The sequence below is a fragment of the Pan troglodytes genome, chromosome 6 (genome assembly GCF_028858775.2).
Source record: "Pan troglodytes isolate AG18354 chromosome 6, NHGRI_mPanTro3-v2.0_pri, whole genome shotgun sequence".
Classification (NCBI taxonomy): Eukaryota; Metazoa; Chordata; class Mammalia; order Primates; family Hominidae; genus Pan; species Pan troglodytes.
In genome coordinates this window covers 101788613-101814349 of record NC_072404.2, presented here as the reverse complement: position 1 = coordinate 101814349, position 25737 = coordinate 101788613, and the positions used below count along the sequence as shown (strand labels likewise).

Below are 25737 nucleotides of genomic sequence, written 5' to 3'. Positions count from 1 at the left end.
CCTAGAAATTCCAGGAAGAGGAGCTCATCCCAGCTGTCCCTGCCTGGTCGTCTGACTTCTCCCGCCACACTGCCTGAATCGGGCCCCTCCACGACTCCTCACTGTCCTGCAGCCCACGGGTAGCCATCTCCCTGTACCAACATCATCATCATTCACCAGAAAAAACAATGCACACTTTATCACACACAAGTCTTACTTATTTGAAATATCAGGTTGATGCAAAAGTAATTGCAGCTTTCACCATAATTTTTTTTTTTTTTTTTTTTTTTTTTTTTTTTTTTTGAGACGGAGTCTCGCTCTGTCACCCAGGCTGGAATGCAGTGGCACAATCTCAGCTCACTACAACCTCTGCCTCCCAGGTTCAAGCAATTCTTTGCCTCAGCCTCCCGAGTAGCTAGGATTACAGGCGCCTTCCACCACACCCAGCTAATTTTTGTATTTTTAGTAGAGATGGGGTTTCACCATCTTGGCCAGGCTGGGCTTCAGCTCCTGACCTCAGGTGAACCAAAGTGCTAGGCCTCCCAAAGTGCTAGGATTACAGGCATGAACCACTGCGCCTGGCCTTGCCATTACTTTTAATGGCCAAAACCACAATTACCTTTGCGCCAACATAATAACTGTGCAGGATCTCTGATGGGCTCCTCTGGTGGAGTTTCATAAACATCTTCCTCCTGCTTAGGAGACAGTGATGACATGGTTGAGACACACCACGTCCTCCAGGAGCCTCTTGTTCCCTGACATGGAATCGGTTTGGAGATTTGGGTGCAGTCTTGCCTAAGGCAATAAGGAGTGCATTGGCATGCCTCTTTGACCAGAATGAGGCTTGGCAGATAGCGCTTGACTTAGGGCCCCTCCACCTAGGTCCACCAATGCTCCAACTGCCACTCTCCTAACTGTCGCTCAGAACATTGCCTCTCAGTCCCAGCACCTGCCCAGGCTTTGGATGACCGACCACTGGCTCAGGAGCTGGGAGAGCTACTTGAGGGCCAAGTGAAAGCCTCATTTTGTGATTCAGGCACCAGCCAAATACAGTTGCATGAGGAAAATTCAGTTGCCTGTGGCTTTGTTTTTTTTTTGTTTGTTTGTTTTTGAGTGCTTTGAAAATCTTGCTGCCTCTGCCCCTTCTGATTTGCAAGACACTGGAGAGGAAATCAACTTGGTTATCTGAGAGTGCCTCTCAGCTCTGCGTGAAGACTGCTTTCCTCGGAGGAGTCCAAACTTTATCAAAAAGAGAAATATTTCCTTTTCTCTTCACAATGTAAATATCTTTTTCCGTTATTATATAAGTAATAGATTCTCATTGTAAAAATTCATACTATTCAGAGTGTGTTTCCCAACTCTGCTGGGTTAGAGATGATCATATGAACAGTTTATAGTGTAACTTTCCAGTCTCGGGAAGTGTGTGTGTATGTGTGGGTGTATGTACAACATTAATGTGATCTTGCTCAATGTTATTTTCTAATGTTAGTTTTTAAATTTAAAAGTGTGTAACAGTGAACTCTCCACATCAATCCATTTATATCTGCCTTTTCCTGTGCCAAAATTAATTTAACCATTCCCCTGCTGATGGATATTTAAACTGTTTAAAAATTTTTTGTAGTTACAACCAATGAATGGTGTAATGAACTTCCTTATACATGTATCTTTGCCTATTTGTATGGAAAGGTTTATGGGATAAATTTCAAAAAATGTAACTGTTGGGTCTAAAGTAAGACACATTTTGAATTCTGATAGATGCTGCTAAATTGCCACCCACCCCCCAAACGTTTATGCCCCCATGAGGGTGTCCCAGGACTGATACTTACTAGGCGAGTAGGCCCAGTGCCTAGGACTCACGATAGTTTTAGGGGCCATAAACACATTTTAATTTTTTAAAGCAGGAGAAAAAAGTGAATATAATAATGAATATATAATATATAATGACTCCAGAGAGGATTATATTCATCTTTACACCAATTCACTCGTAACATATAATTTTTAGTATTTTTTTGGAGGAAAGGACCCATGAACAAAAACATGTATAGGGTCCATGGAGGTCATTTTGTGGCCCTGGATTCTCTATTATCTATCTCTTCACAGCCTTGCAATTCTGAGACTTATCTTTTTAATCTTTGCCAGTCTTTTTAGTTTTTACTTGCAGTTCTTTGGTTATTTGTGAGGTATCGTCTCCTAAGTTTATTGACCATATGAATTGCCTATTTATGTTCTTTTCTGTCTCTCTCTTTGTTTTAGAGACAAGATCTTGCTCTGTTGCCCAGGCTGGAGTGTAGTGGCACAATCATAGCTCACTGCAGCCTTGAACTTTTGGGCTAAAGAAATCCTCCCATTTCAGCCAGCTGAGTAGCTGGAACTACAGGCACATGTCACCATGCCTGGCTAATGTTTTTTTTTTTAGAAATGGGATCTCACTATGTTGCCCAGGCTGGTCTCAAACTCCTGGACTCAAGCAATCAATCCTCCCACCTTGGCCTCCAAAAACATTGAAATTAAAGTTGTAAGTCATTGTGCCTGCCTTTTCTCATCTTCTTACTGGGTTGCCCATCTTTTCTTTGTTAAAGTTCTTCTTACAGTATAGTAAATATCACAAATATTACACTTAAAATTTAGCATTTTGGCCAGGTGCGGTGGCTCACATCTGTAATCCCAGCACTTTGGGAGGCCGAGGAGGGAGGATCACGAGGTCAGGAGATCGAGACTATCTTGGCTAACACGGTGAAACCCTGTCTCTACTAAAAATACCAAAAGAAAAAATTAGCTGGGTGTGGTGGTGGGCGCCTGTAGTCCCAGCTACTCGGAAGGCTGAGGCAGGAGAATGGCATGAACCCGGGAGGTGGAGCTTGCAGTGAACCGAGATTGCACCACTGTACTCCAGCCTGGGCGACAGAGGGAGACTGTCTCAAAAAAAAAATTTTTTTTTGCATTTAATATTTGTAATGGTATCTAAAGTGCTCCTGTGCCCCAAATCTGCCAAGCAGTTGTGTTTTTTTGAGACAGAGTTTTGCTCTTGTTGCCCATGCTGGGATTACAGGCATGAGCTACCGTGCCCAGCCTAGTAGTAGTTTCTTAAGAACTGTGTTCAGACTGGAAGGCACTGTGGCAAAGCCCACTGCCATCTCATATCTGGATTTCTGGTCTCTGCCTCAGTTTGGCTTAGTCTGGCCCATTCTCCACACTACCTAGAGTAACCTTTCTTTCTAGGAGATCTCCATGGGTCCCTGCTGGGAAACCTTCCTTGATTCCCCATTGTATTAGTTTCCTGTTGCTGCTGTTGCAAATTGCCACAAACTGAATGACTTAAAACAACACACATTTATTATCTTACAGTTCTGGAGGTCATAAGCCTAAAACCAATCTCACTAGGCTAAAATCCAGGTTCTGGCAGGGCTGGTTCCTTCCTGGAGGCTGTAGGGGAAAAGCCATTTCTTTGCCTTTTCCAACTTCTAGAGGCCACCTGCGTTCCTTGGCTCATGGCCCCCTTCTTCCATCTTCAAAGACAACAATTGTATCACTCTGACCTCTACTTCTGTTGTCACATCTCCTTCTCTGACTCTGCTCCTCCTGCCACCTTGTTATACCTATGATCATAATAATCTTTGTGATTTGATTGGGCCAACCCAGATAATCTAGGATAACCTCCCCATCCCAAAGTCCTTAACTTAATTACACCTGCAATGTTCCTTTTGACATGCAAGATAACATAGACACAGGTTCCAAAAACTAGGACGTGGACATCACTGGGGAACTGCCATTCTGCCAATCACACCCATGGCCTTCAGGATGAAGTCCAGGGTCCTTAACTTGGCTTGCCAGCCTCTCAGAGGCATGCCCACTACTTCTCCGTGTAACCTCATTCCACTCTCCCCTTCAAACTCCCTGCTCCAGGTACGTTTCTGGAACTTGCCCTCCCTGCCTTCTCCAGTCCTGGTCCAGGCTGGTTCCTTCTCTGGAAAACCTCTCCCCACCTCTTCACTTGACTAATCCCTACTCGCTTCCAGCCATGGCCTAACTTTCAGTTTCTCTGGAAGCTTTTGACAACCTCTTCTACTCCCTGCAAGTTCCTCCAGATTTCCTTCAGGGGTCTCAGGACTTCCTCCAATGTTCCTGGTCTGCTTATATTGCCTTTTTTTCTTTTTTTTTTTTTGAGATGGAGACTCGCTCTGTTTCCCAGGCTGGAGTGCAGTGGCACGATCTTGGCTCACTGCAAGCTCTGCCTCCAAGGTTCAAGTGATTCTCCAGCCTCAGCTTCCCTAGTAGCTGGGATTACAGGTGCCTGCCACCATGCCTGGCTAATTTTTGTATTTTTAGTAGAGACGGGGTTTCACCATGTTGGCCCGGCTGGTCTTGAATTCCCAACCTCAGGCGATCCGCCCGCCTCGGCCTCCCAAAGTGTTGGGATTACAGGCGTGAGCCACCGCACCCGACCTATGTTGCCTTTTATATGATTGCTTGATTATACTCTCTTCCAAAATATAAGCTCTTTGAGGGCAGAGACAGCAAGGGCAGCTTCATGCTTGGCACTCATTAAGTTTTTGCTGAATAAATTTTATTAAAAACTTAATTTCATAATACAATCAAATTATTTTACTCTATGGGTTTCATCTTAAATGTTATCATTCATTTAACAAATATTTACTAAGCACCAACTTGGTAAGTACTGAGCCAAGCCAGTTAAAATTAAGAAGAAATCACCTGATGATTCTGAGGATGCTAAGGTTGTAGAGGTGTAATCATAAGGACATGAAAAACAATTCTTCCCCTCTAGGAAATTGGACTTGGAGGTCAGCGAACCAATAGACTTTGGTTCTGGAGGTCATCAACATCTGATTCGGGAAGCAGCAGATAAAAGCATCCAGTACCAATCTGGTGAGCACTACACACCTTCATCTTCAGCTGGGCCACAAGAAACTCGGGAGAAGCCATGGCCAAAGGACACCGAGCAGTTGAATACCTGTGTGATAGAAATTTCAGATGACGTCACCCCAGGTGATAACAATGCAACTTTAGGCAATCCTTTCTCAGACGCATCTGTCCGCAGAGGTGAGAATAAAGAAATTACCTTTTTAGAAGAGAAGAGCATATGTTCTCTTAAAATGTTTCCACAGAGAAGATTGTCAGATATAATTTTTTTTTTTTAGTTTTTCTGAGTCATGCTTTCTCATAAAATATGATGTAGGACTGCTATAATTGACTGCTTCCAAGTTGTCCAGGGCATTCAGAAACTCATAAGAAACGTATGGTGAATAACTTTTTTTTAAAGGAAATATGAATTAATCATGGATCATAAAATGTTTTTACTTGTATACAAGGTGATACCATAATATTGGCTTAAGTTTTAAAGTGTCCACTCTGCCACCCTGAGGCCTTCTGAGGGCCTGAACAACTTGCAGGTGGACTGTGAGCTTTGAATCCTATTGGTCTCCCTGTGGCCCTCACCATTCCTTTCCTGTGGCTGGAAAGCTGCCTTTTGAAGCTCTAGCCTTTGAGGTAGGAGAAGGAAAAGGCAAACAGCCAAAGGCAAAGTAGAGCCAAGAGAGGGCTGCAGGTATCCTGAGAGTTGACCAAACCAGTCTTCTTTTCAGAGGCATTTCTAGAAACCACACCCAGAGTTTTGAATGCCATGTCATTGACCCACCTGTATCACATGGCCACCTCTACCTGGAGTTGTTCAGCTGAGCCCATTGCCACCCTTAACAAGATCTGGGTCAAATAGTGAGGAAGCCAGGGATATTGGATGTCACTAAGCACCTGGCTGTCTCTGAGATCAATATCAGGCCTACACAGGGTGTTGTGCAAGGGCAATGCTATTGCGTTTCGTCCTTACAACAACCCTACAAATACAGAAGTTGTATTGCCATTTTACAGGTGAGAAAATGAGGCTTAAGGAGTCTAATCGAATTAGTCTTTCAGGTCTAATTGAAAAATATGTAGAGCCTCCTTGCCAGTGTAAGAGTCAGTTATTTATATCTGCCTCTCCTGGAGGGCAGAGGCTGGCATTTGTCCAATTAAAAAAAATATAGTATATGAAAATATGAAAGTGTTGTGGAGAAAAGGAAAAGTATAGCAGGGTAATGGATTGAGTTATAGGGGCTGTAATTTTTTAAAGCAGCATTATGGAGATATAATTTGCAAATCATAAAAATCCCTTTTCAGTGTACAATTCACTGGTATTTTGTGTATTTAGAGTTGATAACCATCAACATGATCAATTTTCGAACATTTTCGTCACCTCAAACAGAAACCCATACCCAGACTAGGCGCAGTGGCTCATGCCTGTAATCCCAGAACTTTGGGAGTTTGAGGCAGGCAGATCACTTGAGGTCAGGAGTTCAAAACCAACCTGGGCAGCATGGTGAAACACCATCTTTACTAAAGGAAAAAAAAAAAAGAAAAGAAACCCATACCCATTGGCAGTTACTCCCATCCTCCCTCCCGCAAACCCCTGCCAACTACTAACTAATCTACTTTCAGACCTCTCTATGAATCTATTTTGAACATTTCATGTAAATGGAATCATACAACATGTGGTCTTTTGTGATTTCCTCCTTTCACTTAATGTTTTTGAGGTTCTCCCATGTTGTAGCACGTGTCAGTATTTCATTCCTTTTATGAATAAGCCGTATACAATTCCATTGCCTGAATAGAAAACATTTGTTTATACATTTATCAGTTGACAGACAATTAGATTGTTTCTACCTTTGGGTTATTTTGAATAATGCTGCAATCAACATTCATACTGAAGTTTTTGTGTAGACATATGTTTTCATTTCTCTTGGGTAGATACCCAGGAATTGCTGAACCATAGGGTAACTCTGTGTTTCACATATTGATGAACTGCCAAACTTTTCCAAAGTGGCTGCACCATTTTACATTCCAAGCAGCAATGTATGAGGGCTCCTGTTTCTCTGCATCCTTGTCAACACTTGTTATTTTCTGTCTTTTTGGTTATAGCCATTCTAGTGTTCGTTAAGTGTTATCTCATTGTACTTTTGACTTGCATTTCATTAGCGAATTTTCTCTTATACTTATTGGTCATTCATATGTCTTCTTTGGAGGAATGTCTATTCAAATCCTTTGCCCACTTAAAGAAAGCAGCAACCATTTTATTATCTCTCATAATTCTGTGGGTTGACTCAGTTGGTCAACTCTTGTGCTGGTCTTGAATTGGGAGCTCTCATTCACTTACAATGAGATGGTAGCTGAGGCTGCTATGGCCATTATGACTGCATGTTATGGCTTGCAGTTGGTGTTAGTTGGGGATCCAAATTCATCCTTTTGTAGGTGTATATCCAGTCTTCCCAGCACCATTTGTCAAAACGATTATTCTTTCTTCATTGAATTTTCCTGGCACATTTGTTAAAAATCAATTGACCATAAATATAAAGGTTTGTTTCTGGACTGTCACTTTGATTCCATTGATCTCTGTGTCTGTTCTTGTGAGCCTGGGCCACATTTAATATTTGTTCCCCCACAGTCCCTGCTACATAGCAGATGCCAAATTAATGTGAGCTAAATGAATATTTTAATGTAGGCAGCATACACTTGGTAATATATGTTCTGGTATTTTTATTAAGACAGTTTAGACCCACTGCTTTGTAGTCATACTTCCCTATGCATAGAAACTTCCCAGCAAAAGGACAGTTGACGATCCTGTAAGTTAATTTTAAGCAGCATTACTTCTTTTTTTCTTTGAAATTAGAATAAAGCCACACAAAAGGCAAATTGCCATTGCCAGTGCCATATTCAGAGGGCCCAGGACATAAGCAGAAAGAGGTGCCCACGTGCTGTGCCTTGTATGTTGGCCTGTCATTCTCTTGGAACTCTTTGGTCTCATGTACAGTTTGCCAAGTTATCTATTTCTGCATCAGAATGCAGAAGAGAAGAGAGTTACTACAGGCAGGTAGGCTGGAGAGAAAAGTGGCAGAAAAGCTCTACAAACCCTCTGCAGCCCAAGTCCATCTCCAGGGAGACGCCCCCCCTCTCCCACAGTCCTGAGGTGCTGCTGCTCTCCGGTGCAGGGAGGTAGTGTCGCTGGATCCCTAATGATGGGCCTGTGACATGGTGAGGATTTCAAATCATGTTTGATCCTAAGGAGGATGGGATGTGCATGACAAGGAATTAAATTCCTGAGTTTGTCTTGAAAATTCTGGGCTTTGGCCAGGCATGGTGGCTCATGCCTACAATCCCAGCATTTTGGGAGGCTGAGGCAGGTGGATCACCTGAGATCAGGAGTTTGAGACCAGCCTGGGCAACATGGTGAAACCCCATCTCTACTTAAAAAAAAAAAAATTAGCTGGGAGTGGTGGTAATCTTAGCTATTCAGGAGGCTGAGGCATGAGAATCGCTTGAACCCAGGAGGTAGAGGTTGCAGTGAGCTGAAATTGTGTCGTCACTCCACTCCAGTCTGGGCAACACGGTGAGACTCTGTTCCAAAAAAAAAAAGAAAGAAAGAAAGAAAAAAAAGAAAAGAGAGAAAATTCTGGAGCTCCCATGAATAAACCATCAGATCTCCAATAAAACACCTCTATCCAACCATCTGGATTGAGTGTGCTCTAAAAGTTCTATAGAGCTGCATTTTTGTTGTTATTCTATTTGCTGACTGTAAACTAGCACTGCCTTTCCCATCCTGAAAAAAGAGCAAAAAAAAAAATTCCTTTCATTAAATATCAAAAATACGTCATTACATTTATGTTGTTACTTTTGACTATTGTGTCATAAAAATAGTGTTTCTGTCTCCTCAGCTTTCATTATCAAAGTGTTCTTCCTCCTGTCAGTTCAGTTGTTGCTCACTGCGGTAATTACCAGTGTGTTTATTTTCTGGTAAGTCTTTATGACTGATGTAGAATTAAGTGTTAGGTTGTTCACATTAATTTTTATTGAATCAGCTTAATTTAATTTTGATCATTTAATAATAGTTTGTCTGTTTTTGTTTTCCTGAGGCAACTCCTAGACCAAGGTGGTGGCAGATTTCCAGAATTTTACTTTCATTTCCTAACCGAAGCAAAAAAACTTTTTTAAAACTCTTATTTTGGACACTGCTTTCTTTTTTATTTTCTCCTGAGCTGTTTCAACAGTTAAAACTGGATAGAGAAGAAAAGGTGAGCTGGGCGTGGTGGTTCACATCTGTAATCTGAGCACTTTGAGAGTCTGAGGCAGGCGGATCACTTGAGATCAGAAGTTCAAGACCAGCCTGGCCAAAATGGCGAAACCCCGTCTTTACTAAAAATACAAAAATTAGCCAGGTGTGGTGGTGGATGTCTGTAACCCCAGCTACTCAGGAGGCTGAGTCAGGAGAATAGCTTGAACTTGGGAGGTGGAGGTTGTAATGAGCCAAGATTGAGCCACTGCACTCCAGCCTGGGCAACAGAGCGAGATGCTCTCTCAAGAAAAAAAAAAAAAAAAAAAGGTGAGATTATGGAGACCTTGGAGGCTGGAACAGTGTTAAATTCAGAAATTATTTGAGGGGGCTGGGTGCAGTGATTCACACCTGCAATCCCAGTGCTTTGGGAGGCCTAGGTGGGAGGATTGCTTGAGGCCAGGAGTTTGAGACCAACCTGGGCCACATAGTGAGAACCCCATCTCTACAAAAATAAAAATAAAAATTAGCCAGATGTGGTGGCACATGCCTGTAGTCCCAGCTATTCAGGAGGTTGAGACAAGAGGAACGCTTGACCATGAGTTCAAGGCTGCAGTGAGCCACGATCATGCCACTGCACTCCAGCCTGGGCAACAGAGCAAGACCATGTCTCTAAAAGACAAAAAAAAGAACTTATTTGAGGGACTATGATCTGTCACTGCTTAAACATATCCTAAGAAAATCTATATTTATAAAACAAACAGATGAGAAGTTGAGTTCTTTTGCTTTGCACACATATCAATCTCAGCATTTTAAAAATAAAAACCTTTATTAGGACATTTGCATTCATCCAAATTTTACTTATAACTTATTATGAATATATCTATTTTAAGAAAAAGAATGTTTCACTGTTTCATTCCCCATCCGTCATTATTCATCAGTTGGGTTTCTTCCTTTCTTCTCGTGATATTGCTTTACTTCTACTTAAATATCATATTAGTTAGTGAAATATTTATTGTGTAAAACTGTATTAAATTTTTTTTTAACCAGGGAGGCTTTAAAAGTTTGGGTGCTCAAAAATCCCTGGTTCATCTCTGCAATCTTGTAAGTATCATTGGACTTAATACGATATGTTTTTTCTACTGTCTATTGCCTGAGATTCTTTTACTATTCAAAATGAGGTACAAGGTACAGCATTCTTGAAATGATACAATTATAGGGATGAAAAATAAACAAATCAATGGCTGTCAGGAGTTAGGGTTGAGTGTGTGGGTGTGGGTGTTACTATTGTCAACCTAAATTAACGATAGAGAGAGAGGCTTCCTACAGAGTGTATTCAGAAGTGGCAGGGGCATTGCCAGGTGGGATACACGGGCCATGATGGATGATGGAGAGGTTGGGATAAGAGGAAGCCTTTAAAAGGCAAAGAGAAGTCTATGTAAATTATTTTGAAACAAAGATCATTGGTCAAAGGGGCTTGTCACGGGAACTGGTGCTAAGTCATTGGTGGAGACAGCCATTGCCAGGCAAGTGTTTTTGTGAGAGCAGCTTGGCTGGAATGCTGCGATCTTGAGGAATTTTTTGTGATATACCCTATTATAGACATGTGGGCAGGACACGTAGGGACATGTGGGGCATATAGAAATTTCTTGCGTGTTTTTAAAAGGTCTTTGGGCTAGTTCTTATCTCAGATATATGAGATCCCCTCCTTCATGACCTCTGGCTCCATTCTGGGTGTGACCTAAGTGACTCCATCTTGGCACTGGTGACTTTCACACTATACAGGGCTGGGGCAGTATAAGAGAGGTCTTTGTGCATGTTTTCTTGAAGGATAGATAGTTCTGAATCTTGATTGTGATGGAGGTTACAGGCATCTGCACATAGATGTGTGTCATAATTTGATGACATAGATGATATATACACTGTATCAATGTCAAATTACTGGTTTTGGTACTGTACTATAAATACATGAGATGTAATCACTGGGGGAAACTAAGTGAAGATTTCACGGGACCTCTTTATCTCTCTGCAACTTCCTGTGGATCTATAATTATTTTAAAATAAAAATATTTTAATGCCCCATAAGCTATCTGTGGATGGAAATGAGAAAAGTTAATTTTAAAAGCTAAGAAGGCCGGGCGCAGTGGCTCACGCCTGTAATCCCAGCACTTTGGGAGGCCGAGGCGGGCGGATCACCTGAGGTCTGGAGTTCGTAGACCAGCCTGGCCAACATGGTGAAACCCCATCTCTACTAAAAATACAAAAATTAGCCGGGCGTGGTGGCAGGCGCCTGTAATCCCAGCTACTCGGGAGGCTGAGGCAGGAGAATCGCTTGAACCCGGGAGGTGGAGGTTGCAGTGAGATGAGATCGCGCCATTGCACTCCAGCCTGGGCGACAAGAGCGAGACTTTGTCTCAAAAAAAAAAAAAAAAAAAACTAAGAAAAGACAAAAATAATAATTAACATTTTTGTTTATAATACTATGAGATAAGTAAGATCATGGTAAGTATTACTATGATCTATATCTACATCTATTTATCTCTGTATAATATACGCTATGATATAGTCTGTGAAAGCAAATAACACGTGGTTTTAAATTATCCTCCAGCTCAGCATTTTTTGCCATACTTATTATACTTGATTGCTGTGGGAATCTCCGCCGTCAGGTGCCTGCAGAGTACATTCTCCTGGGATTCTTTGTAAGTAAACCTTGACAGCACTTGTTCTAGTTCACCTCTGAAATATATTTTTGTCGCGTTATTAAATTCATTCATTTTATTGTGGAAACTCTTCCTGTGGAACAATACAGATAGAAATTACTTGTGAAACATTCTCTTGGCGGAATTTTGTTTGTAATGAAGTAGTAAACTTATGAGATGGTATCACACCCTTTGAGCAGATTAGGGGATCTGGGCATCTGGGCGACTTCCTGCTGGCACACTTGCCTCTGATGAGGGCACCTTGGGGAGCGCACTCCCGAGTCTGGGCTGCACTTCAGGAACAGTTAACCTGACTGTTGCTGGGACCCCTCTCAGGTGCAAACACATTTCGTTATGGAGAGTGGATTCCACGTCTAGTTCACAAAGTCGTGTGCAAGAAGTTTATATTTCTTTATTCTTGTAAAATGTATTTTATTTCTTCTTCAAGTCCCACTGGGAGCAGAACCCATCTCTGAGCGAGGTTCTCCCTCATTTCCACAGCTTGAGATGCATCTCAGCTCATGAGGGCTTTTCCAGCACCGCAGAGTCAGGGGCTGAGAGGGCTCTCCTGATTTAACTGCGGCTTGGTTCCTGGTCCCGCGTTCCGGGTTCCCCAGCGCCTCATTGTGGTGGCTTCCACTCACAAGGCTTCGCCACATCTGCCCATTTTCTGTCGTTGGTGCCACCCTAGACCACAGAACCCAGGGTGGCCTCCCTTTCTTGCAGCCAATTCCTTTCTGTGCTGCCCACAGAAACCCCAGGATCGTGCCAGCTCTCAGCAGGTACCTGAAGCTCCTAGATTTTTCTAAACCTGAATAGAACTCAAATTTCCACCAGTTTCCCTGCATTCCAACTCAGGGCTTAGCTCCCCAAAGGTCGCAGGGCTCCTCCCCAGGGACCCGGCATCCTTCAGGAGTCAGGCGGGTCAGGCCAAACCTCTTGCCTCCCGGAGGTGTGGTCTCTCTGAAGCTCACAGATAGTAACTCCGAGAGTGTTTGGGTCCTCTTATGAAAACCCAGAACCGTCTCAGTATGATTCAGGAGACTGTCAGCAAACAATTCTTTCTTTTTTTTTTTTGGAGACGAAGTCTCTCGCTCTTGTCGCCCAGGCTGGAGTGCAATGGCACGATCTCGGCTCACTGCAACCTCCGCCTCCCAGGTTCAAGCGATTCTCCTGCCTCAGCCTCCCGAGTACCTGGGATTATAGGTGCACACCACCACGCCCGGCTAATTTTTGTATTTTTAGTAGAGATGGGGTTTCATCATGTTGGCCAGGCTGGTCTAAGAAATCCTGACCTCAGGTGATCCGCCCGCCTCGGCCTCCCAAAGTGCTGGGATTACAGATGTGAGCAACCGCGCCCGGCCAGCAAACGATTCTTTTTTGGGGAAGGTTGGCATTTCTTCCCAAGCAGTGTTGATCATTCTTTCACGGGAAGATTTATTTACCAATTGATTTATTCCCCATTTGATTCCAAATAAGACTTGAGGTGGCTTATAAAAATATCCATAATATACGAAGATAAGATCAATTAATGGAGAAATCTGATGAAAGGAAAAATGGGCTAGAAAATAAAGATAATGGTTAGATTAGTGCACAAAATGCATCAAGTCCTATGCACGCGTCTGGAGCCTAGGTTTGGTTCTGCGCCCCCTGGTGGTCAAAGTGAGCAAGAACACGTGACCGTCGGTGAGACTCAGCACCAGTACCGTGCAGCGACCCTGGGGATTTACATGCTGGGAGGAATAGCTAGCTCCTGAGGCTGGAGAAGACGGGCTGCCTGCTGTCCACGTTTGGACATTGCCTCACCTGCCAAAGCATGGAGGAGGCTTCCTTAGCTGGTGTGGGTACCCTGTTCACTGCCCAGGCCAGCAGTGGGGTGTCCCAGTTCCTGCACTGACAGCACAGATCACACTCAGAACGGGGCGGGGCTGGAAGCCAGACAGAGGCGGGAATCTGGGAGCCGAGACGGTGGGGGAAGAGCGACAGGAGGGCGTGCTGGTTTCCCAGAAATGTTTGAGTTTTTTACTTAAAAATTTTAAATGGCCTTAACGTTTATTACAAGAGATAAAAGTTATTGGTCTCCAAGGAAGCTCTCATCTCTGAGGTTTTGCTGTTTATCTCAAAGCAAGTAACGGCTTAAAAGAAGAGATATTATACAGGGGCAAAGCATTAGTTATGTTTTCCAGACTTAACGTCATGCCCAAGGGTTAAAAGATATATGGGAAAAAGCCCATTTCAGAAAAGGAGTTGAGGGAAAAAAAGAAAACACATTTCACTGACAACAGCTTTTGTCCCATAGAATTTTGGCCTCTTGAGCCCATGTTCTGAGCTCTTGAAGTCTTCAGACAGTTGTGACTTCCACGGCCTCTTCCTATTCTCTCTTCCACTCTTTCAAAAACCGAAAGCCATTTTCTAGCTTGAAACCATTTCCTCTTTTCTCTCCCTGTCTCCTCCCAGTCGCTCCCAATTACACATACAGTCACACATTTACACACACAACACACAGTCACACACACCCCACACCCCCTCATGCCATTCACACCACACACACCCCTTACGCCACACACACAGTCACACACACACCACACATTTACACACACCACTCATAGCACATACACACACAGTCATACACACACCACACATTTACACACACTACTCATACCACATACACCACATACACACGCACACTCACACACTTACACATATTACACAGACACACAGGCACACACACCACACACACCTCACTCAAACTCACATATACACCATCCACACCACACACATGCACACCTCCTTCATGTGCTGCTGGAGCTGGAGAAATAGGAAGCAACCGATCCAGTATAAGAGGAAAAAAGTCATCTGGAGAGGAAGGCTGGAAGCAAGCACATTATTAAATATCATTTGTATGGAGACTAGATACACTGTTTTCCCTATAATGGAAATAGAGAAAGCCTACTTAATTAAGTTGTACAAAGTAGAGAATCAGGCAATTACCCACTGGGTTTGGAGATGCCAGAGGGGCAACCCAGGACTTTGGAGACTCCACTTCTTTCCCAGCCTCTGCTCCTGGCCATCCTTGGCCAGCGGGAGTTCAAAGCCTTCTCTCGCAGGCCTTGTACTAGGATGGGCCTTCATTTTTACCCCTGGAGACTGGAGGAGTCTTTCCCGGCTCTGCCCGTGGACCAGTGGGTCAGCCCAGTCTCTGGATTTGCCTCTGGCAGAGCAGCCTTGGAGCTGGGCATGCCTTCAGCCCTGCGGCCACTGCTCGGTCGTCCTCATGCCTTGGTGGGCCTGACTGTGGGCCTGGGCACAACCTCAGTGCCTTTCTTGGTCTCATCCTCCAGCCTGACTGCCTGCTGGCTCTCAGCCCCTGCCCCATCCCACCTTTCCCCGCACCCCTGGCTCTATTTGGGTGATGACAGTCCTCCTAAGCCCAGGACTGCACCTGCAGACGCAGCTCCACACTCTGCTCTGCCAGTATCTGCCCTCCAGCCCCATCTCCGGCACTGGGAAGACCTTGTTTCTCATCCCATGTTTGAGGTTGGAAGGCTGTCCCTCAGGTGCCTTGGAAAGCGTCTGTACCCAGAATGTTATGAAGCTTAGATACCGCATATCCTGTCCTGATGAAACACTGATACAGCGTGGATGGCCCCCTTTGATGAATGACAATATGGTCTACAAATGAACCTTTTTACCTTGGTTTCTACATTCATAATTAATACATGTTTAATTCACTGAGTATGTTAAAGTTACTATTGTGTTCAAAGAAATGTTTACTAATAAATAATTTTCTCTTGTCCATCATAGGGAGGATGTTACAGAAATATTGAATTCTATTCGTTCCCCATAGTTGCCCTGTGGCTGTGTGTACCAGGCTGTGCATATTCCCCCTTGCTCCCTAGACCCTGCTCAGAAGCACACCCCTCAAATCACCTCTTCTGGATTCCGGGCCTCTCCCCCATGCCTCGGGAAGCAGGCTTCTGATTTATTGTGAATTTTGTTTTTAGACAGCTCTTCAAGGTCTGCTGCTAGGAGCCGTATCAGTGTGAGTCTTTGATACACATTTCCTTTGATTTGTGTGTGCTTTTCTCGGAATGTATGTGAACAATAATCACAGTCTCTGGTTTTAGTTTCTACAAGGCCGAGGAAGTGTTATGGGCAACAGCTGCAACCACTCTGGTGACGCTAGCACTCACTTTGTTTGCTCTACAAACAAAAGTAGGTATTATTGAAGGGAGTGTGCCAGGTATGTCCCTTTGTCCCCAACCCATTTTCCTATGCCTTCCCCTGCTCTCTCAGTCCTGGAGGTCTCACCTCCAGGGCCCTCTTGCCTTAGGGCTTTCCATGGGCTTTGGCCAATGGGGAGTTCCAGCTGGAGACAGGAGGCATGAAGAGAGAGGTACTGATTCCTATGGCTTCCTCCCAATGACAAGTTCCTCTTGGGCTAGCGGTGTGCCTTAGCAAGATTCACTGCCTGTCACAAGGTGGCCAACTCAACACAACCTTCTGGACTCCTGTAACTGCCCGCTCTCCTTTCCTCTTTGGGCCTGGGGCTGGTAACAGCTCTTTGGCTGCCTGCCAGACTAGCTTACTTCACTACCCGTTCTGGTTGCCTGCAGACAATTCTGTGGAGAGTTCCTTTACAAACAAACCCTCCTCAAATCATCCTATTTGAGTGTGTCATCTGTTCCTTGCTGGGGCCCTGACTGATACAGGGAATTAAAATATATAAAAGTTGTACAGTTTACCAGGCTCCAAAATGCCAAGATGTCCCAGAGAACATCTCATAATTTGAGATTATTTCAGTTGAATTGTGAGATGGCTCAGCCTCTGTCCAACCATAGGGTGTTCTTGAGATCTGATGCAGCATTTCCTGCGGCCCCTCCTTTCAGTCCTGGTCAGTTTCCTTTTGTAAAGCATGGGCTGGCCTTAGGTAAATAACTTACACAGAAGGGAGTGCATTTCCCAAGCTGTTTGGCACACATCATAAGGAAGATCTTATACACATGCAGAATTTTAGCATTTTCCTCGTGGAAAAAGAAGTGTCAGAGAAACAGAAGGATCTACTAGATATTCAGTTAAACTGTATCAAAAGTTAGAGATTCAACTTTAATTCATGATGAGATCAGTATTTGCCATCTTAAAGCTGGCCATTTGTAGAAACCAGCCTATTTGTAAATAGATAGGCTTCCTTGCAATGAGTAAGGTGGACCACTGTTGAATGCACAGACTCCTTAAGCCATTTAAAATCCTCTAAGCTGGCCAGGTGTGGTGGCTCATGCCTGTAATCCCAGCACTTTGGGAAGCCAAGGCGGGTGGATCACAAGGTCAAGAGATCGAGACCATCCTGGCCAACATGGTGAAACCCCGTCTCTACTAAAAATACAAAAATTAGCTGGGTGTGGTGGCGTGCGCCTGTAGTCCCATCTACTCAGGAGGCTGAGGCAGGAGAATCGCTTGAACCCCGGAGGTGGAGGTTGCAGTGAACCGAGATCGTGCCACTGCACTTCAGCCTGGTGACAGAATAAGACTATGTCTCAAAAAAAAAAAAAAAAAAAAATCCTCTAAACTGCCAGAATACTTTTTAAAAAGCCCATTAGTATTTTAAGTCACAGGTAACCTGTGACCTGGGTTCAGGGGAGTGAATATTGCATTGCAAAGTATTTTATTTTATTGTTTGTTTGTTTATTTATTTTTGAGACAGGCTCTTGCTCTGTCACCCAGGCTGGAGTGCAGTGGTGCAGACATGGCTCATTGCAGCCTCTACTTCCAGGGCTCAAGTGATCCTCCCATCTCAGCCTCCCAAGTAGCTGGGACAACAAGCATTTGCCACCTCACCTGGCTAATTTTTAAATATTTTGTAGAGTAGGGGTCTCCTTATGTTGCCCAGGCTGGTCTTGAACTCCTAGGCTCAAGTGATTCTCCCTCCTCGCCTCCAAAAGTGCTAGGATTACAGGCATGAGCCACTATGCCCGGCCAGAAAATATTTTAAAGATGGTATTCACATTGATGACTTCGAAAGGCAGCTGAACCCATGGTCAACCACATTTTTCTCCCTTATTAAGTTATGTGTTGGGGATGGCAAAATTCAGTCCAACCACCACCCAAGCAGTGCAGAGGAAATGTAGGAACACAATGAGTCTTGAGTTTTTTCATGAACCCCAACTGTCCACTTAGCAGGGAGAAAATTAACTAAATGTCCATTTGGTTTAACTGTAATTGGACCTCACAGTTGAAGCAGTTCCTTTGGGCTGGGTGATAGTGTCATGTGGATACAAAACGCTCAGCTGCTCAGCCTCCCTGTCTCCCTGCCTTTCTCTCTAAAGTGGGGTCTGGGAATATGGGATGTGACTGTGGTTTGTGTGGGCTCTTGGCACTGGCCAAGAAGGGGACAGGGTGAGGATGGGGTGGGGATGCTACCGTCCACCATTTTTCCTGAATGACTGTCACCTGGACCCCAGAGTGACTGCCTGCTCTGTGGGCCTCTGAAGCTGACAACCCACCACAGGCATGACTTGGAACCTGCTCTCTCTTGGGCTTGGTCAGAGCTGACAGGGCTACCCACCTGAATTTACCTCACCCCAGTTATCCTTCCTTAATGATGTCACATCTTCTTTCTGCCAACAAGGAGCAAGCCTTAGGGTTTCATTGTCCTAAGCCAGATTTACTGCTCTCCAGACCTGGGTTGTCCAAGAGAAGTATAATGTGAGCCACAAATGCAAGTCATACGTATAATCTTAAATTTTCTAGTAACTACAGTAAAAAGTCAAAAGGGACAGGTTACATTCTTTAGATAGTATATTTTATTTAACCATATAGCTCATAACCATATATATATATATATGCAGCATTACCATTTTGACACGTAATCCACATAACCCAAATATGAATGAGATATTTTACTTTTTTTGAGCTGAAATTCGAAATCCAGTTGTGTATTTTACACTTATAGCACACCTCAATTCAGACCAGCCACATTTCAAGTGCTCAACAGCTATATGTGGCTACTGTAGTGAAAGCACAGCCCTAGACCAAGTTTATCATGCACCATAATCACCTCGAGGCCTTGTTGAAACACAGATTGCAGGGCCCTGCAATCTGTGTCGCTGCATCAGTAGGTCTGGGGTGGGGCCCAATAATATGAATTTCCTAGGTGGTGCTGATGCTGCTGGCCTGAGAACCGCACTCAGAGAACCAGTGTTTTGGATTACTCTCTTGGTGTAATAAGGGTAGGGAGAAAAAGGGGGAAACAAAAGAATTAGGAAAATACTCCTGCAAGAAAATATACTGAATTAAAGGCTCTTGTTTGTCTGCATAATCTAATTTTTTGTTTTAGGCCAGAAGATAAACATCCTCTTTCTTAAGAAAACCTTAATCTCCTCAGGCTGATTTGGGTCACTGATTTATAAAGAAAAAAACAAAAATCACATCTATACATTTCCAAATTACAAAAGAATCATTAGCAGTAACTTTTGAAAGCTTAGCATATACTTTTGTTAGAACGTATGCATATAAATGTGAAAAAGTTAGCCAGTTAACATCTTGGTATATTTCACTCCATTAATGTTTTCTATATACATGCTTTTGAACATATGAATGATTATGATCATCCTGTATCTTCAAATATACATCCTTATTCAATGTATTTTTTTATTATTGGGAAATTTCATATAAGTACAAAAATAGAATAATGTAATGAAACCCCAAGTATCCATTACCCAGTCTCCAAAATTATCAACTCATGGCTACTGGCATTTCACCCATACTTCTACCTTTTCCTCCCAGTCAATATAACACTTTTTATGTAGCATTTTTTAGTGGTTGGAGCTAATGAATTTCCATGGTTCTTGGAATTGATCAGGGTAAATTATTAGCAATGGGCCAGTTTCTATGGGGTATAAAATGCATCTTTAAACATCCTAAAATTTCTTATAGATAATAACTGAGTTGTTTATGCTGCTTATGTTTCCTCAGTGGGATTTTACCTGGCTAAATGGAGCACTGTTCGTTTTCTGCTTCGTGCTTTTAATCTATGGAATTACCTTAATCTTCGTGCGATCATATGTAAGTGAGATCTTACTGGGAAACCTCAGAGAATTGTTAAACATATAGATGAAGTGCTGGTTATGTTAGTCTGGGTCCTCTGAGAAGCAGACATGGAGTTGGGGATAAGCGTGCAAGGATTTTAGTAGGAGAAATGCCTATGAGAGAAAAGAGGCAGGGAGCCAACAGCTGGGGGAGCTGTCAGACCATGACGGCATATCAGGCCTCGAGTGAAGGAGAGGGAGGGGAGGCTCGGTGGGAGCATTCTAAATATGGCGTGGTCTGAGGGCGGCTCAGCAAGGCCATCAGGAAGTCCTAGAGCTAAAGTCAATCATCAGGGTGGTCCCGTGTCTTCCAGGAAGGGCCCTGTTGCTCCCAGCAAGGACTGAGAAGTGGGAAGCATGGCCTAAGTGCAAACTGCAATGGGTTGCACAGCACAGCATCTGTGCCTGTGGTCAGTTCCATTCCCCTCCCGGTAAATGAAGGTCTGTGAGACGAATCCTAGTGGCCCCCACAGTGGTCATTAGGAGGCACCATGGACAGAAGCTGTGGTGCATGAATATTGAGCTACAACCCTAGACAGTTGTCCTTCTCTAAGAGGGTCTCAAGGTGAGCCTACCCATGAGGGCAGGCCAGATTCCTTCTCCTATATTTGGGTGCTGCCTGTTTGAAGTAGCAGGCAGGAGTGGTACAGAAAGGCTTGTTTGGGCCTTTCTGATAGCAGCCTAGAGGAGGCTCCTTATTTTCCAATTCTAGTTTTTGTTTTTTTTTTTTTTTGCTTTAATATATTCATTGAATTCTTACTAGATATTGGACATAGGCCTATGTGTTTTTCACAAAACATCACATTCAATTCTGACAACGTTCCTGAAAAGTACATAGCTCATCTATTTTATAGATAAGAAAAGAGACTCAGAGAAATTAAATAATTCATCTATGTCCCACAGGGAGTGAGTGGCTGGGGTGGCACTGAGGCCAGGTCAGGGTGACTCAAGTGACCAATGCTTTTCCCACATCATTGCACGGTCCATGGACTGACTCTGAAAGGCTGTAGAGACCGAGAGGTGTGATTGGTGTTGGCAATCTGTGAGTGGCCCCTATGTGGAGGCCCTGTTGGAGGCCAGATCCACTGAGAGCTGGTCTGGGGCCTGGGACCCTTTTGGCTAAAACCTTAAGGCCAACTTGGTCCCAATGCTGAACCAAGGAGTTTCTTTGGCAACAAGTGGACTATTTACACGGTCTTCAGACATACACAGAATCAACAGTTCTTCCTGGATTGGTTTAGTGTTATGAATGACCCCATAGGCTTAGAGCTAGGAAGGTGGCACCTGCACTTCAGAGATAAACTCAAAGGCATCACAAAGATGGGCCTTAAAAGGCCCCAGCTCTCCACTAATTAATGGCAGCAGAGATATTGGTAGTAATAATGCAGATATTAGGTGGGTTCCATAGGTCTTTACAGTATAACTTAAGTTAAAAAACTGTTTCCTACTAGACAGATAGATCTTAATTCCCATTCTAAATTTTCTTTCACAAATATCTACAATCTTGCACATGTGTTCAAATGGAAGACTTTGTTGAAGCCATTCCCTAAGTCTACATGCTTGTTGGACGTTGGCAATTTTGAAACCTTTGGACTCCTATGATCAGGTGTTTTCTTACTATTAGCTCAGTCTGGAAATACTGTGTCTCCCGGACTGTGTCACTGGCTTCTGATCATCTTCACCAAGAACCTATCCTTGTTGAAAGCTGGCAGTGCTTTGCCCACCCCTCTCAGAACCAGCTTGCTCATCCTGAAGAGTTAATGCCATATTTTTTTCAGATGTTGTACTCCATTTTTTAATCCTCTTCCCCAGTAGAACTAAGCCATTTGGCATTTAGACTAGTTCCATATTCTGACCAGGGCTGTTTGTGTTGCAAGGAATAGATACCACTCAGACTAGCTTGAGGCAAAGAGCCAGAGAAACTCATAGACCTCCTAGATGGGAAGAAGAACTGGGTTTCCCAGGAACAAAAACCCTGCCTTCCTCTCTGTGGCTGAGTTGACTAGCCACCTCTGCTTATAGCAGTAATAGTGCCAGCACGTGCTAAAGGTACAACAGCCTCTGCTACTTGGTTCCCTCTATCCTGAGAATTGATTTCCAGCTGGCCTGGTGCATCTGTCTAAGCCCACTCACATATCAGAAGTCCCTGATCAGTCATCAGACTCACTGTTTTTGGAGCTGGGGTCTTCCACTGCTTGTCAATCAGCTCTAGCTAGGATGTGTAAAGGTCACTATGACCCCAAGGCTTCCTGTTCCATGAACTGAGAGGAGAGAGCAGATTCTCTAGAAGGGCTATGTGGATGGGGCACGAAGTGAAATACATCTAATACATTCTACTTGCCCTACCATGCATGAGACGTTTAGCATTTACTTGGTGAATATTATTTAGCATGTGCAAGCTTAGTTTTTATTTGCTTGCTTATTGGAATTGAGTGGGTGCTGTTGACTAAGAATGCTATCATGGACTTTGGGGACTTAGCAGGGAAGGGTAGGAGGGGCGTGAGGGTAAAAAGGCTACATATTGGATATAGTATATACTGCTAAGGTGACGAATGCACCAAAATCTCAGTAATCACCACTGAGGAACTTATCCATGTAACCAAAAAGCACCTGTTACCCAAAAGCTATTGAAAGAAAATAAAATTTAGTTTTAAAAAAAAGAAAAGATGAATTCCCGCATAGATTCAGCTTTCTTAATATTGGTTCCTTACCTGGCAGCAGTGATCTAAGTGGCCCCTTTCATTATTCCAAATATTTTTCTTCATATGCAGCCGTATCTTTTCTCTTTGCAGTGGCTGCATCTATTATATGCTGGACTCGGAACTGTGCTCTTCTCACTCGTAAGTCCATTGCTCCATCTCTTTGGTAAGAGTGTGGTATGTGCATTGACAAGCCCTTGTGCTAGGCCTGGAGTCACATGGGGTTAGGAATTCACTGGAAACTCTTCAGCTCCCTTTTAAAGGATCATATTTAAAACCATTACCCTTAGGAGAGCCAGATGGTCTTCCGGATCCACGAAAACATCACTTTTGTTGAAAGAGTGAATATTTCGGAAAAGAATGAAGAATTATTTATAAACTTTGAAACTTACTGTAGCAGGGGTGTGGTTTCTTTTTTGTTTCTCCCTCCAGACCAGTTTCTATTCTTTCACAATAGAAACTTCTCCTAGAGAACCGGTGGAGGTCACTGCTAATGTATCTGGGAATGTCTTTCCTTCCATTTAGTCCCATCTCTTGCTGTTGTATCTTTAAAACTATTTTAAGGAATGTTTTATTTAAAAAGTAATACATGCACACATTTTAAAATTCAAACAACATAGAAGAGTATAAAATGAAAATTAAAATCTCTCTCTTATCCCCTGTCCCTAGAAGGAACTGTTAACAGTTTCTTGGAGTCCTTTTAGAACTTCTTTACACATAGGCACCATTTCTTCTTACACAAACGTAGCTATACTATGTATAATGTCCTGCCTTTGCTTTTTCACTTAAAAATAATGGCTTCTGCATATTAGCAGACCTGGGTCCAACTAATCTTTTTCAAGGGCTGCATGGAATTCCATTTCATGCTTTTATCATATCACATCTTTCAGGGTTTTGTTGTTTGTTTGAGACAGGGTCTTGCTCTGTCACCCAGGCTGGTGTGCTGTGGCGTGATCATGGCTCACTGCAGCCCTATCTCCTGGGCTCAAGCGATCCTCCTAGCTCAGCCTCCCCAGTAGCTGGGACTATAGGCACATGCCACCACATCTGGCTGATTTCATTTTTATTTTTAGTAAAGACAAGGTCCTGCTTTGTTGCCCAGGCTAATTTCAAACTCCTGAGCTCAAGCAATCCTATCTGCCTTGGCACCTCCAAAAGTGCCCAAATTATAGGCATGAGCCACTGTGCCCAGCCAAGATTTTATTTTTTAATATTATTTATTTTCAAAATTTCCAAACATATCCAGAAGTATTGAGAATGGTGTAATGAACCCCATATATTATCATTAGGCATAAAAACTACCCACATTTTGCTTCCTTTTTATTGTTGTTGGGAATGTGTTATATCTTTCAAATGTTAGAAAAATTCACACCAGGAGGTTAAGGTTAAGCATATACATTTCAAACGAGATCGGGTGTGTTTAGGGTGGTATGGGTGTAGACAAGGTTAAGCATACACATTTCAGTTTTCTCATTTCTTTTCCTATTATAAAGGGAAATTATTTGCATTCGTTTCCCTTTATTCCTACACTCTCAGACCTTTTGTGTTGATGCTTGCTGTACTGATGCTTGCAAACAACGTTTCCATGCAAAAGTATGTTGATGTTTCTGTTTCCCATTTGCAGGCAGAGTAAAAACGATTGTAGACTCAAACAGGTCTACGCAATGCCAAACAAATTGCTGGAAAAGGAAATTGAATTTTGGGGGAAGCTTAACTATCAGAGTTGGGGGGCATGCGGGTGAGGCAGGGTGCCTCACTCCCAAATGCTCACAGGAGTCTGAATCCTGGCTGGGGCTTCCCTGTGGGTTGGTTGTGTCTTGGGTGGTGTCCTGACCCCTGTTCCTCCTGGACGGGCGGGGCACCGCTGGATTGAGCTCATCTCACTCTCCCATGTTCCTGTCTGCCCTCAAGCACGTAAACTCTCCCAAGAAGCTACAGTCCTAACCATCCCATGCATGTCTGTGAAATGATTGAGAGTCGTTATACCCCCTCTTACAAGAAGCAATAAATTAAAGCCAGAGATTTGGGAAGGGAAGGGAAAGAAAACCACTTCTGCATAGGAGCTGGGACTCCAGGGTGATAGATGAAGGCTGAGAGCAAAGCTGCATGCTCTGCCATTGGGGCTTTTTTTCCCCCTTTTTTATAAAGATGATGAATTTATCCCAGTTTGCCTGGGACTGAGGACTTCCCCAGAATATCAGAGTCTTGGGCAAATTGGAATAATTTGCCACCTTAGCTTTCTTTCCTTCCAAAGGTGCTGAAATGAGACACAGGGAGAAAGGGGGGAGAAGGGATTTGCAGCTCAGGTGAGGCACCTGCTTTTATAGACTACAAACTTGGGAACCCAGTGACCGACTGGGGCTGTAAGAATAACATATTCAGCCCAAAACAGACTTTTGACAGTGTTTCTCCTGATGCTAAAATATTTTTTTTCCAGATCATTTGGGACACTTATTTCATAGAAATGTACAATTTAAGTAGCTAATTCTTCCTTTTCTTCAAGTACTTGGTGATCGATGTGCAGCTCATGCTGGGAGGGCACCGCCATTATTCCCTGGACCCTGAAGGGTATGTTTTTGCTGTCCTGAACATCCACTTGGACATCATCGACCTTTTCATTTTTATTCTGCGTCTGATTGGACGGGGACGGTAGTCACGCAACCAAGGCTGGCTCGTGCGGAGAAGAGGAAGGAGGGGTGCTGTGGAGTGTTGCCGGGCTCAGGCATGCAGAAGTCACCACTTCAGAAGCTCTTTTATTTAAAAAAATTTTAAGAATACTTTTTTTTTGTCAAATGAAACCAAGCATTGAGTAGATGATAGCTGTAGCTGTTATATTTTCAGTTCCATTGTCACGTAGCAAAACTTTCTGGGGACATTTCTAATTTTTATAGATTCAAAAGATGAGTATCATAATTACATACTTACAAACATTTGTATAATGCCCATTCCTTTGTTGGAGTTTTCTGAACACTATTTAAAGCTGTAAACAACATATCTCCACGTGAATACAATTGACTACAGAAACCTACATTTACTTCTTTCTCTTCTCTTGATTTGGACATTCTGTGGGAATATTCTGGCATCTGATATTTTTAAAGAGATAAACCAGAAGATAAATCAAATAATTCTGCCTTTCTCTTGGATTCCAGAGTCAGACTGGAGAGAATTATAGCATCCATCTG

The 25737-nt window shown here is 43.3% G+C and overlaps 1 protein-coding gene across 8 annotated transcripts; it reads left to right on the top strand.

The window, feature by feature from the left end:
- Positions 1-880: 880 nt before the first annotated feature.
- Positions 881-25583, top strand: TMBIM7P (uncharacterized). 8 transcript variants are annotated; one of them, XM_063814725.1, is made up of 11 exons: positions 896-1258; positions 4763-5037; positions 8739-8817; positions 8937-9095; positions 10124-10177; positions 11682-11772; positions 15777-15814; positions 15900-15987; positions 19744-19833; positions 22649-22696; positions 25059-25583. In XM_063814725.1, coding segments are annotated over exons 1-4 (435 nt in total). In that variant the 5' UTR covers positions 896-1256; the 3' UTR covers positions 9016-9095; positions 10124-10177; positions 11682-11772; positions 15777-15814; positions 15900-15987; positions 19744-19833; positions 22649-22696; positions 25059-25583. The 8 variants fall into 8 exon arrangements, with proteins under 8 accessions (XP_063670797.1, XP_024213691.2, XP_063670801.1 ...); XM_063814726.1 differs by having other exon boundaries at positions 15577-15814; XM_063814727.1 differs by lacking the exon at positions 8739-8817 and having other exon boundaries at positions 881-1258.
- The last annotated feature ends 154 nt before the right edge of the window (positions 25584-25737 follow it).

Bases quoted from the DNA above. Each gene is read 5' to 3' on its own strand.
- TMBIM7P (XM_024357923.3), top strand. The intron at 5,038-8,738 runs GTGAGAATAAAG...CTGTCTCCTCAG, and splicing joins AGACGCATCTGTCCGCAGAG to CTTTCATTATCAAAGTGTTC. The intron at 8,818-8,936 runs GTAAGTCTTTAT...TGTTTTCCTGAG, and splicing joins ACCAGTGTGTTTATTTTCTG to GCAACTCCTAGACCAAGGTG.